Source organism: Podarcis muralis, chromosome 5 (assembly GCF_964188315.1).
Source record: "Podarcis muralis chromosome 5, rPodMur119.hap1.1, whole genome shotgun sequence".
Classification (NCBI taxonomy): Eukaryota; Metazoa; Chordata; class Lepidosauria; order Squamata; family Lacertidae; genus Podarcis; species Podarcis muralis.
This window is the reverse complement of record NC_135659.1, coordinates 52,965,964-52,977,081: the sequence shown is the minus strand read 5'-3', so window position 1 is coordinate 52,977,081 and position 11,118 is coordinate 52,965,964. Positions and strand designations below refer to the sequence as shown.

General features: G+C 46.7%; 1 protein-coding gene across 3 annotated transcripts; it reads left to right on the top strand.

The window, feature by feature from the left end:
• The first annotated feature begins 1,119 nt into the window (after nt 1-1,119).
• Nucleotides 1,120-8,037, top strand: CDC20 (cell division cycle 20). Of its 3 annotated transcripts, none has more exons than XM_028733796.2 (11): nt 1,120-1,254; nt 2,006-2,225; nt 2,467-2,609; nt 3,650-3,746; nt 5,127-5,255; nt 5,491-5,687; nt 6,129-6,223; nt 6,801-7,032; nt 7,112-7,237; nt 7,372-7,489; nt 7,652-8,037. In XM_028733796.2, exons 1-11 carry the CDS (start codon nt 1,210-1,212, stop codon nt 7,822-7,824), a joined length of 1,575 nt encoding a protein of 524 aa, XP_028589629.1. In that variant the 5' UTR covers nt 1,120-1,209; the 3' UTR covers nt 7,825-8,037. The 3 variants fall into 3 exon arrangements, with proteins under 3 accessions (XP_028589629.1, XP_028589630.1, XP_028589628.2); XM_028733797.2 differs by lacking the exon at nt 1,120-1,254 and adding an exon at nt 1,284-1,356; XM_028733795.2 differs by lacking the exon at nt 1,120-1,254 and adding an exon at nt 1,388-1,483.
• The last annotated feature ends 3,081 nt before the right edge of the window (nt 8,038-11,118 follow it).

The following is an 11,118-nucleotide window of genomic DNA, read 5'->3' as shown; positions in this document are numbered from 1 at the left end:
TTCCCTGTTGAAAGTCGGAGCCTCTCCTGAGGATCTCTTAAGTAGCGAGCTCTCAGCACAGGAGCCAACTCCTAGGCGCTGAGGTCCCTTTGCACTCCTCCCAAGTTGATGGGCATTGCCATTCAAATGGTGGGCATGTGCTGCATCATGTGATCAATTGGGCGGGGCGGGGCTTACCTGAGCCCCCCACAATATTTTAGTCAAGTTGCCACCCCTGGCTCTCAGGAAGTGTTCCTGTGGTAGAGCACATGCTATGCATGCAAGAGGTCCCTGGTTCAATCGTTGCGAATTCACATTGGGCTGGGAAAACACTTCGTCCTCAAACTCTGAGGAGCCGCTGCCAGTAGTGTAGACCAGTACAGTGGTACCTCGGGTTACATACACTTCAGGTTACATACGCTTCAGGTTACAGAGTCCGCTAACCCAGAAATAGTACCTCGGGTTAAGAACTTTGCTTCAGCATGAGAACAGAAATCGCGCAGCAGTGGTGCAGCAGCAGTGGGAGGCCCCATTAGCTAAAGTGGTGCTTCAGGTTAAGAACAGAACTCCAGAACGAATTGAGTTCTTAACCCGAGGTACCACTGTACTGTGCAAGGTGGCCCAACGGCCTGAGTCAATACAAGGCCGCTTTCTCCTGTTGCATTTTTTTTCCTGGGGGAAAGAAGAGACGACCAAAGGCAATCCCTTTCCCGAATGGCCCTATATAAATTGGAGAGTTGGGCAGGATCCACCCTACGAATTCCACCACGTGGCTCAGAGTCCTCAGCAGGGGAAGCAGCGTCTTCGGAGAACTCTGACCGCACCACGCGCACCCGCCCGGGATGCCTCGGCGGGAGATGCGCACGCGCGAAACATTCCGCGGCCCTCTCGCGAATGAGCCGTAGCGGACGTGCGGTTCCAGGACTCGGTTGGAATTTTGGAACGTTATTGTGGCGTCCGGCGCCATGGCAACCCCGCTGCCCTCTTCTCTCCCCACTCCCCCTGCCGCCGCTAGGCATCATGGGAAGCGCCTGCACTCAGGAAAACGCCCCTGCTTTATCCATGGAGCCTCACGGCTCCCTCTCAGAGACCTGCCCTAGCGGAGCCCCGCCTCCTCGCCGTCGGAGAGCCAATGAGAGAGACGAAGGCTGCCCGTTGGCCTCGGCTTCCCGGCGGCCGGCGCGTTCGAAACGGCCAATCGCTGCTCGGAGAGGCGAATTTAAATCGTGAATGGCGGAAGGGCTCGGCAGAGTTTCCTCCAGATCGAGAAAAAAGGTGAGTCCGGTTTATTTGCCTCCAGGCGGCCCGCGGTGTCGCTGCTGTGGCCCCTGGAGCTTCTCCGCACCCGCCTGGCTTCCCTCGATCTCCTCGCCGCCCGTAGGGCTTTTTCCTGCCTCCCATCTCCGCGCGTGGCCCGGGTGGGGCTGCCCACCCTGCACGGGGAGCTTCCCGGGGCCGGCGGGCTGGGTGGTTGGGCGGTGCAGTACGCCGAGATAGAAAGAAGGTACCCCTGCCACTCTTTTTAGTGCTGCTGTTGAAAACGGCTGGGGTCGCAAGTCACCTTATAAAAGCAGTGCACCCTTTCAGGAAACCTCCAGGGGTCGTAAAGTACGAAGAAACTTCCTTATTGCTACGTCGTTTCCCCACTTAGATGCAGAACCTGTGTCTGGGCTGTTGTACTTCAGACTTCAGGTGGAGGCTCCCATGGGTCGATGCTGTTGCATGGGGCGCAGAGTCGGGGAGTTCCTTTGCATTTAGAAAAGTAAATTTTGATGGGAAGGGGGTGCAATATGGCCCTTCTTGAAAAACGCAGCTTTCTGTATAGAGGAGCATTCAAACGTGTGAGCCTCCTTCTGATCCAAATTTAGACTTGCTAGCTTAGGGCTAGGCCAAACTGACTGGGAATGGGGAGTAACACGCCTGCTCACCCAACCCTACTGCAGATGTGTATTGCATGGTCTCTGCTGGCCTTTTGTTTGCAGCTGCTAACTTGTTTTACGTCCCCTTTCTGGCTTTATCCTCACAGCGCCCTATTCATATGGCACAGTTCCTGTTTGAAAGTGACTTGCACGGGCTGTTGAAGCTAGATGCCCCTATTCCCAATGTCCCTCCTGCCCGATGGCAGCGCAAAGCCAAGGAGGCTGCTGCCGCCAGCTCTGGACATACCCCAGATGCTACAGCTCCTTCACCCATGAAGCCAGCTAACAGACCTCACAGCACAAGCAAGACCCCCTCCAAGACACCAGGTAAGGCTCCTGTTGTATCTTATGAGGGTGAGGACACATCTTAATGTTTGAGGCTATGGGTTGACCTAGCATATGTCGTCAGCTTGTCTTGTGGTTTTCTCCCAACTAGATCTTGGGAGTGGCAGATCCACTACATCCCTTGATGGCACTGTGGAATAGTCACAGAAGTACTCCTTTCTATGAATCAAATCTTATCTATCAATAGATGCAATAGATTTTTTGCTGTTTCTCCGTCTTGTAGGCAAGTCTGGTTCTAAAGCACAAAACACTCCAAACAAAACTGGAGGGGACAGATACATTCCTAATCGCAGTGCTATGCAAATGGATGTGGCCAGCTTCCTCTTGACAAAAGAGGAGTCTTCTGATGATACCCCCACCAAGAAGGTGAGTTTGTGATATTAAAGAACAACTGTTCCTCATGCAAGCCATATAGAAATGGTGCAGGGAGATATTGACATATAATAACTGGCCAAGAAGGCTTCCTGACAGTAGGTTAGTAGCTGTACAGAGGCAGCTGCTTAATGAGACATGGGATAATATAATACATGCTAGATTTCTGAAACCCAGCCATTATACAGGCCATTTTGCTCATATTAGCTACAAAATCAAGATGACCAGTACACAATCCTAGGCTGTCATTTATGGGTAGCTAAGTAAATAACTCAAGCTATGTGATACAGGGCAGGAGAGCCTATTTCAGCCCAAAGATTGGATTTGAACTTGCCCACATTTCCAGGGGTTGCTTTCTAGCAGTAGGAAGGGCAAACCAAACAAATTCCACAAGATGCATGTGCCTCTTCTCTCCCTTGTCACAGGCAGGTAGCACACATGTATGCTTGCACCTCTGCTAGCTCTTTAGATAGGATCTCTTAAGTTCATGCAGAGAGATTGTATATCCAATCTTAGTGTTAAGCATCACATCAAAGATCAGTTTTTAGGTAAAAGGTAGCATTTCTCCTCATCCTCCCCTCCAGTGCCAATGAGGGTGGATGGAAATGCTGCCCTTTACTCTTATCTCCAATCTTAGGATGGTGGTGTTTAGCTGATAAAATTACAGAAGATTGACAAATCTTCACCTGCTTCCTGCTTTACAGTATATTGGCTTGTGTGGGTGACGATGAGGTAAGAGGTTATGCCATACAAACCTTCCAGCTCTGATTTGGCTCTTGTTGCTCATGTCAGCCTGCAGGCATATAATTGCTTAGCTGTCTATACTGTAAGAGCAAGGGAGCTGGGAACCTTTGGCCTTCCAGATGTTATGGGATTCAAAACTCCCATAAGTCCCTGCCAGCATGGCATGTGGCTAGGGCTGATGGGAATTTGAGGTCAGCAACATCTGGAGGGATAATGTTTTCCATTCCTGTTGTATGACAGACTACTAATTCATTTTTATTTTTTTAATGGGACTGCTTTTCCAACCCAAGGAGCATCAGAAGGCCTGGGCAATGAACCTGAATGGCTTTGATGTAGAAGAGGCAAAGATCCTGCGACTGAGTGGAAAGCCTCAGAATGCCCCTGAAGGTAGGACCAGATGCTTTCCTTGTGGGTGAAAGACACTGAAGGTATTTTTGTTGCTTAGTCGTGTCCGACTCTTCGTGACCCCATGAACCAGAGCACGCCAGGCACTCCTGTCTTTCACTGCCTCCTGCAGTTTGGTCAAACTCATTTTAGTAGCTTCGAGAACACTGTCCAACCATCTCGTCCTCTGTTGTCCCCTTCTCCTTGTGCCTGCCCTCACTTTCCCAACATCAGGGTCTTTTTAGATGGTAGAAATAGCAAGGATTCAAAAGGGATGCCCTAAATGGCTTTGGCCCAGTATACCTAAAGGAGCGTCTCCACTGCCATCATTCTGCCCGGACACTGAGATCCAGCTCCCAGGGCCTTTTGGCAATTCCCTCCATGCAAGAAGTGAGGTTACAGGGAACCAGGTAGAGGGCCTTCTTGGTGGTGGCGCCCATCCCGTGGAAAGCCCTCCCACCAGATGTCAAGGAAATAAACAACTATCTGACTTTTAGAAGACATCTGAAGGCAACCCTGTTTAGGGAAGTTTTTAATGTTTGATGTTTTATTGTGTTTTTAATGTTCTGTTGGGAGCCACCCAGAGTAGCTGAGGAAACCCAGCCAGATGGATGGGATATAAAAAATATATATATTATTATTTTATTTTATTATGCTATGGTGGTGCTTCCTGATAATCCGGTTCATGCGGATGGCACCCTCGCCCTGCTATGCTGTGACTTCAGAGTGAGAATTGTTCAAGGCAATGATGCCTTCCTGAGTGGTAGGAAAGTAGTATTGCCAGTCTGCAGCCTAGCAGTGACTCTGGTTTATAGGCTGCCGCTTGTGTAATTCTGTATTATGCTAGTAAAACAAGGTGGTTTGCTTGCATTTTGTTCAAGCTATTAGGATTGTGCTGGTTTGGGTCATCAACCAGAGCCCATAGCCTTTTACATGAAACAGCAGCAGGGAAGTCCTTTCTTGAATTAGGGTTCTCCTTTTTAAAAAAAAATAAATAGAATTAACCTCCTTGATGCAGTGCGCTCTTGTACATGTTTATTTGGAGGTTTATTTGGAGCTTCTCAGTGGAGCTCTCTCCTACATATGTATGCAAAGGGTTGCACCCTTAGCTGAAAGAGCAGCATAACTCAAGTGCAGTGCCTGTGAGGAGGAAGCTTCTCTTGCGGATGGTTTGATCTGTTCATGGTGTGGTGGTGGCTTACCCCAGTTGCTTTGCATTTTGACAGAATTAGCTGAAAACCCAGATGTGTTAGAAGACTTATTAGGCCTTTCAGCAGCTGGGTAAATGAGCTGAAACTAGATCTATGTCAACTACAGTGGAAGCAAATACATGGCTGACTTTGGTTTGGGCTGCGTAATCATGGTCACTCTTCCCCACCCCAGGATACCAGAACAATCTCAAAGTGCTCTACAGCCAGAAGAACACACCAGGCTCCTCTCGGAAGAATGGTAGATACATAGCCTCCATGTCAGACCGGATTCTGGACGCCCCAGACATCCGCAACGACTACTGTAAGTAGCTACAGTGCTTGTATTTTATAGGATCCCTGTCAGTTCTGTGATGATGTAACACACTGCAGAAGACTTATGCCTCCATGTGTCCATGTGGTATTTGCCTTGGCTACTGTGGGTGGAGAGGGAGGGGTTGTTAGAGAAACTGGAGCCATGTCAGGCGTTACAATGGGGGATGGGGAGGTGTGCAGAGAGGAAAAGGAAGGGGCTAGTGGCGATTCATCTATTGTTTTAGATCTGAACCTCATTGACTGGAGCGCCCTCAACTTCCTGGCTGTGGCTCTGGATAAAACAGTGTATCTGTGGAACTATGAGTCCCGAGAAATAATCCAGCTCATGCAGATGGAACACCCAGATGACTACATCTCCTCCGTGTCTTGGATCAAAGAGGGAAACTACCTTGCAATTGGCACAAGTAACGCAGAGGTTCAGGTAGGGGTTATGTCTCTTTAATGACTTGATTAAGCTTTGTTGACTTTGACCACTTTCCAAGGGGCATGGTTTACAGAGATATTCATGATCTCTACCAGAAGTTCATAGAATCTTAAGAGTTGGGAGGGACCCAAGGGTCATCTAGTCCAACCCCCTGCAATGCAGAAATCTGCGTTATGTGGTTACTCTTTGGGGTCATGATTACCAGCAGGTACCTGGCAGGTTGTGGGAACTACTGAAGTGTGGGTATGTTCGTGGTTGAGACATGACTGAGCTAGTTCCTTTGAGGGCCATGGCTTGGTTGCATTTCTCCAATTGATTTTAAATGGTTTCGGCAAAGTGGGCTTGTCTTGGTATATACTCTTCTCCATTTCCAACCCCCCTGGCAGTACTCGAGTTTAGCCAGATGGCTGTACTAAATATTGTCTGTGGTGATTCTAGTTATGGGACATCCAGCAGAAGAAGCGTCTACGAAACATGGTCAGTCACTCATCCCGTGTGAGCTCCCTGAGCTGGAACAGCCATATTCTATCCAGGTATGGCCCAAATCCCAGACAAAGGGATTCATGAGAGCATTACTTGCTTAGGCTCAGGCTATCTGCAGGACTGTATTCTTCTATACAAACCTGGCTGTGCTCTGAGATCTTTGAGGGAGGCCCTTCTGTCACACCACCCTCACAAGCATGTTTGGTGGTGATGCAGGTGGGGCTTGCAGACTTTGGAGCCCCCTTCCTAGAGAGGCCAGACTGGCTCCCTCCTTGTCCTTCTGCTGGCAGGTGAAGACTTTTACTCCAGTAGGCTTCTGAGAACTGATTGTTTTTTAGGAAAGGGCTTTTAACACTATTGTTGTTTCTACTAGTTTTTAAAAAATATTTTTATGTAGTTTAATATTATTGATTAATTTCCATTTATTATCTGTATCACTTTATTGTCTTTATTCATGCTTGAGGCCTGGTTCTGGGGGGAAAGGCAGGATATAAATATAACAGCAGGAGTACAGCAAAACTGCCTTCTCTGGAACTTTTTTTTCTTTCCAAAGTGAAGAGGTGATATTGGTTGTCCTTAGCACTTGAGTTTGGGTTTATATACTAAATCTTATGCCTCTCTTAACAGCGGGTCACGGACCGGTCACATTCATCATCATGATGTTCGTGTGGCAGAGCACCATGTGGCAACACTTGCTGGCCATACGCAAGAAGTGTGTGGGCTCAAGTGGTCACCTGATGGTCGCTATCTGGCCAGTGGAGGAAATGATAACCTGGTAAATGTCTGGCCAAGCATCCAAGGGGATAGTGGATCATTTCAGCCTGTGCAGACTTTCACACAGCATCAAGGAGCTGTTAAGGTAAGTAGTTCTTTATGTAGGAGGCATTTGACATGTTGCTGGCAATAGGGAAGCTTAACCTAAGACACCTTTCTTCTAGGCTGTAGCTTGGAGTCCATGGCAGTCCAATGTGCTGGCAACGGGAGGTGGAACAAGTGACCGGCATATAAGGATCTGGAGTGTGTGCTCGGGTACCTGCCTCAATACAGTGGATGCACAGTCTCAGGTAGGTTCATCTAGTATTCTCAATGGAAAATAAAGAGCAGTTCAGCATTGGATACTAAGCTGATGCTCAGTCTCTTCAATTTATACATGAGGATGTATTTGGGCTCTTGGTACTCACTGTATTATGTCTGACAGGTGTGTGCAGTACTTTGGTCTACAAACTACAAAGAACTTGTGTCTGGTCATGGCTTTGCCCAGAACCAGCTCGTGGTATGGAAATACCCATCCATGTCCAAGGTCACAGAGTTAAAAGGTAAGTTCAGATAGATGGTATGGAAATGGCTGAAGTACCAGATTTAGCCAACTTCTAATTTGTGGCTATTGCTGCCTTCATATAATGGAAACAGCCACACATGCATTGTTCCTTCCACTTGTCTGCTGGAAATGGCACACCTTTGTTTTTAATATTCCCCAGGTCACACAGCTAGAGTGCTAAGCCTGACTATGAGTCCAGATGGGTCCACAGTGGCCTCAGCAGCAGCAGATGAAACACTGAGGCTCTGGCGGTGTTTCGAGCTGGACCCAGCCCGTAAGAAGGAGAAAGACAGCAGCACCAAGAGTAGCATTATCCATCAAGGCATCCGCTGAGCCCACACTCTAACCTATTGCTTTGTGTACAGAATTTTAAACAATTTAATAAATATTTCACTCTCACTTAAGAAATGGGGTTGGTACATGGGGTTGATATCTAGGATAGGATAAAAGCAACAGACTGATATATCAAAGTGGATTTAATTGTTGCTGGCTATCTGGCCTGTATCATTTGTAATAAACCAAATAAACTACTGATGGAAGACCAGAGTGCTTATCTTAAAGCTAGTGTTTCTGATGTTTCCCAAGAGAATATGCAGCCCTAGCCTATATAGACAACAGGTACACAAAGTATGAGGTGTGTTGAAAATGAGGCTTTTAATGTTTTGAAGTAAACAAATGATAAGGTATCTAGTACTGTGCATCAAGGTGTATGGAAATAGTAATGAGCAATAATCATCTTGGGTGTAGTAGCTAAGGTGCCCATCAGTAGCTGGGCTACTGACAGTGATACAACATGCACTTTCTACCAAGGGCTGTTTAATTCCTTATAGGGCTAAGAAGTGGCTACAAAAGCACTTATGGGGGCTGTAAGACCTTATTGTGGCAGAATAGTTGGATCAAGCTACTCTGATAATCTGGTTTCTAGATTGTATTCTTGTTCAAATGCTTGCAGTATATATTCTTTCTCCCATACGAATACTGTTCTTACCAATTAAAAAAGGATCCTTGCTGCTGTGTACTAAAACTTTGTAAGATTTGAGGCTAAACAGTGTATGGTGAAACGTATACATAGTGCTACATAATACTTGGTGATTGAATCCTATTGGATTCAATCACCATCTCTTTAGATTCCCCACCCACAACCAAAAGCTTAAAACTATTTAATAGCAGAGTAGCAGGAAGTAGAAACTGTTATGTGCACATAGCTGAAGATAGGAAGCGTGGGCCACTTAGCTAGAGTCAATATCAGAAAGTAGGGAGGGCAACAGGGGCTAACTTGGTTGTGCACTTTATCAGATTGGATATTGGAAGGAGGTTGTGCTTCTGGGCCTGGGATGATAGTAACTAAGAATGCCTGTATTTTACTGTGAAAAAGCTGGAGTTGAATTAGTGGAAGGCAGTTTACTACCAGGAACTGAGCTGTGGAGGCAGGCCCTGACAGTGAGGAATGTTTGTCTGCCTCATTCCCTTTACAATTTCCCCCCATCCCCAACTACAAACTGAGGAAGTAGATGCATCCATGAAGTTTTAAAGTCCTTGTGCATCTCTCTTTACAGCATATTTTAATACATGTAACCCGTCACTTCCAGCATATAAACAGATGAGGTAATGATTAAATCCAGAGAATGGGTTGCAGCTCCATGGTAGAGAATCTGTTTTGCATGCATTGGTGCTGGGTTCAATTGCTGCCATCTCTAGCTAGGGCCTGTCTGAAACCACAGAGAGCCACTGCTGGTCAGTGTATATCAGTGGTTCACAATTGGTGGCCTGTGGACGATAGAGGGTCCGCAGCTCCATTCGCATAACTAAAACTACCAGAGAGATCAAAATTTTCAATTGTAGGGGGTCCCTGACTTGGCTTTTGAAAAACAAGGGATCTGCAGTACTTGGCTATCACTGGTGTATATAATGGTTTGATTAAAATCTTCACAACTGGGTAGCTTCTTATACTTTAAAAGCTCATTTAGGTGCCCCCTCACAGTGTGATCCTATACACATCAGCTACACACAGCTCTTTTTAAATGGGACTTGCTGCCATAGCCTACCTACAAGCAGGAACACTTGCAGGATATCTGCTACTAAACTTCCTGTTGTATTTTAGGAGGCATATAGTATTTGAAAACTGTAGATTATCTCAAACAAGACATACTATCCCAAATGTTTACACTAGTCAAATTTGAATAAGCTGCTGTGAGCACTTGTGTCAAGATAGGATACATACCGTAGTTTTCGCTCCATTACACGCATTTTTTTCCTCCTAGAAAGTAAGGGGAAATGTCTGTGCGTGTTACGGAGCGAATGCTTCCCTCCTCTGTGGTTTCCAGCGGGAGAAGAGCCGCTGAATGGGGAGGAGAGAGGGACAGAGTGCCTGCTTCTTTAAAGGACCAAAGCGGGAGGGGAGGGGAGGAGCTTACACGAGTGTAAGCGGCTCCTGTCCGGTTGGCTCCTTTAAAGCAAGCAGGCTCTCTGTATCTTGTCCCGCTTTGCTGGAAATAGCAGGAAAGATTTTCAGCTCGCTAAGGGGGGGGGGGGGGAGGGAGAAAAGCAGAACCTGCTTGCTTTAAAGGAGCCTACCGGACAGGAGCTGCTTACACTCATGTAAGAGGCTCCTGTCCGGTAGCCTCCTTTAAAGCAAGCAGGCTCTCTGTCCCTCCAGCAAAGTTTTTCAGCTCGCTAAGGGGGGGGGGGGGGAGGGAGAGAAGCAGAGCTTGCTCCGCACGTGCTCCTTGTCTCGAGTGCTTTTCCTTCCCTCCCCACTTAAAACGTGGTTACAAAGCACAGATCCACATGGATCCTCAGGATTTTTGCATTGGGCTACCCCAAACTCACCGTCAGATCACATGTCTGTGGCCACAGCATGAACCACAAAAATCATACATCCACTGTTTCGTTTAGAATATTTTATCCTTGTTTTCCTCCTCTAAAAACTATGTGCGTGTTATGGTTGGGAGCGTATTATAGAGCGAAAAATACGGTATGTTGAGCAGTAAATGCTGTTGACTGTTCAGTAGGGAGCACATGAGAACAGCCTATAGTTTTTAATCATAAGACCACGGAGCTCATTATCCCATATTTGCGAATAGACTGGGCAAGGCCAACAGTTCCAATAGAAAGCCATACAGGTAAAGTCTCATTTGGAATGCACTGTCCCATCTTCATTTCATTAAAGTAAAGGGACCCCTGACTGCTAGGTCCAGTCGTGGACGACTCTGGGGTTGTGGCGCTCATCTTGCTTTATTGGCTGAGGGAGCCGGCATACAGCTTCCAGGTCATGTGGCCAGCATGACTAAGTTTCTTCTGGAGAACCAGAAGCATTATTATTTACCAGGTGTTAAACCATAGCAAAATAACAGCAAGAACAGGCATGCATAGTAGAATAAGCATCTTTTACTATTGCTGAGTAGTATATACCTAAATTCCCTTGCATCATAATAAAATATTAATTCAGAACAGTGGTGTAAATGTAGAATGCTGTCATAAGCATTAGTTGAAAGTTTCTCACACATGCACTGGAGGAAGGAGGCAGGACACAGCAAGGGATCAGCAGTGGAGAGATTTAAGTGTTACAAAACCTTGTAATTTAATCTAACAATAAACTTTGCTTAAAAGTTTTTAAAACAGGACCAT

What these genes read in the sequence shown, in the direction of transcription:
- CDC20 (XM_028733796.2), top strand. Translation starts at nt 1,210, where the DNA reads ATGGCGGAAGGGCTCGGCAGAGTTTCCTCCAGATCGAGAAAAAAG. An exon ending in GCCTCAGAATGCCCCTGAAG is followed by an intron (nt 3,747 to 5,126) that starts GTAGGACCAGAT and finishes TCCCCACCCCAG; the next exon opens with GATACCAGAACAATCTCAAA. An exon ending in AGCATCAAGGAGCTGTTAAG is followed by an intron (nt 7,033 to 7,111) that starts GTAAGTAGTTCT and finishes CCTTTCTTCTAG; the next exon opens with GCTGTAGCTTGGAGTCCATG.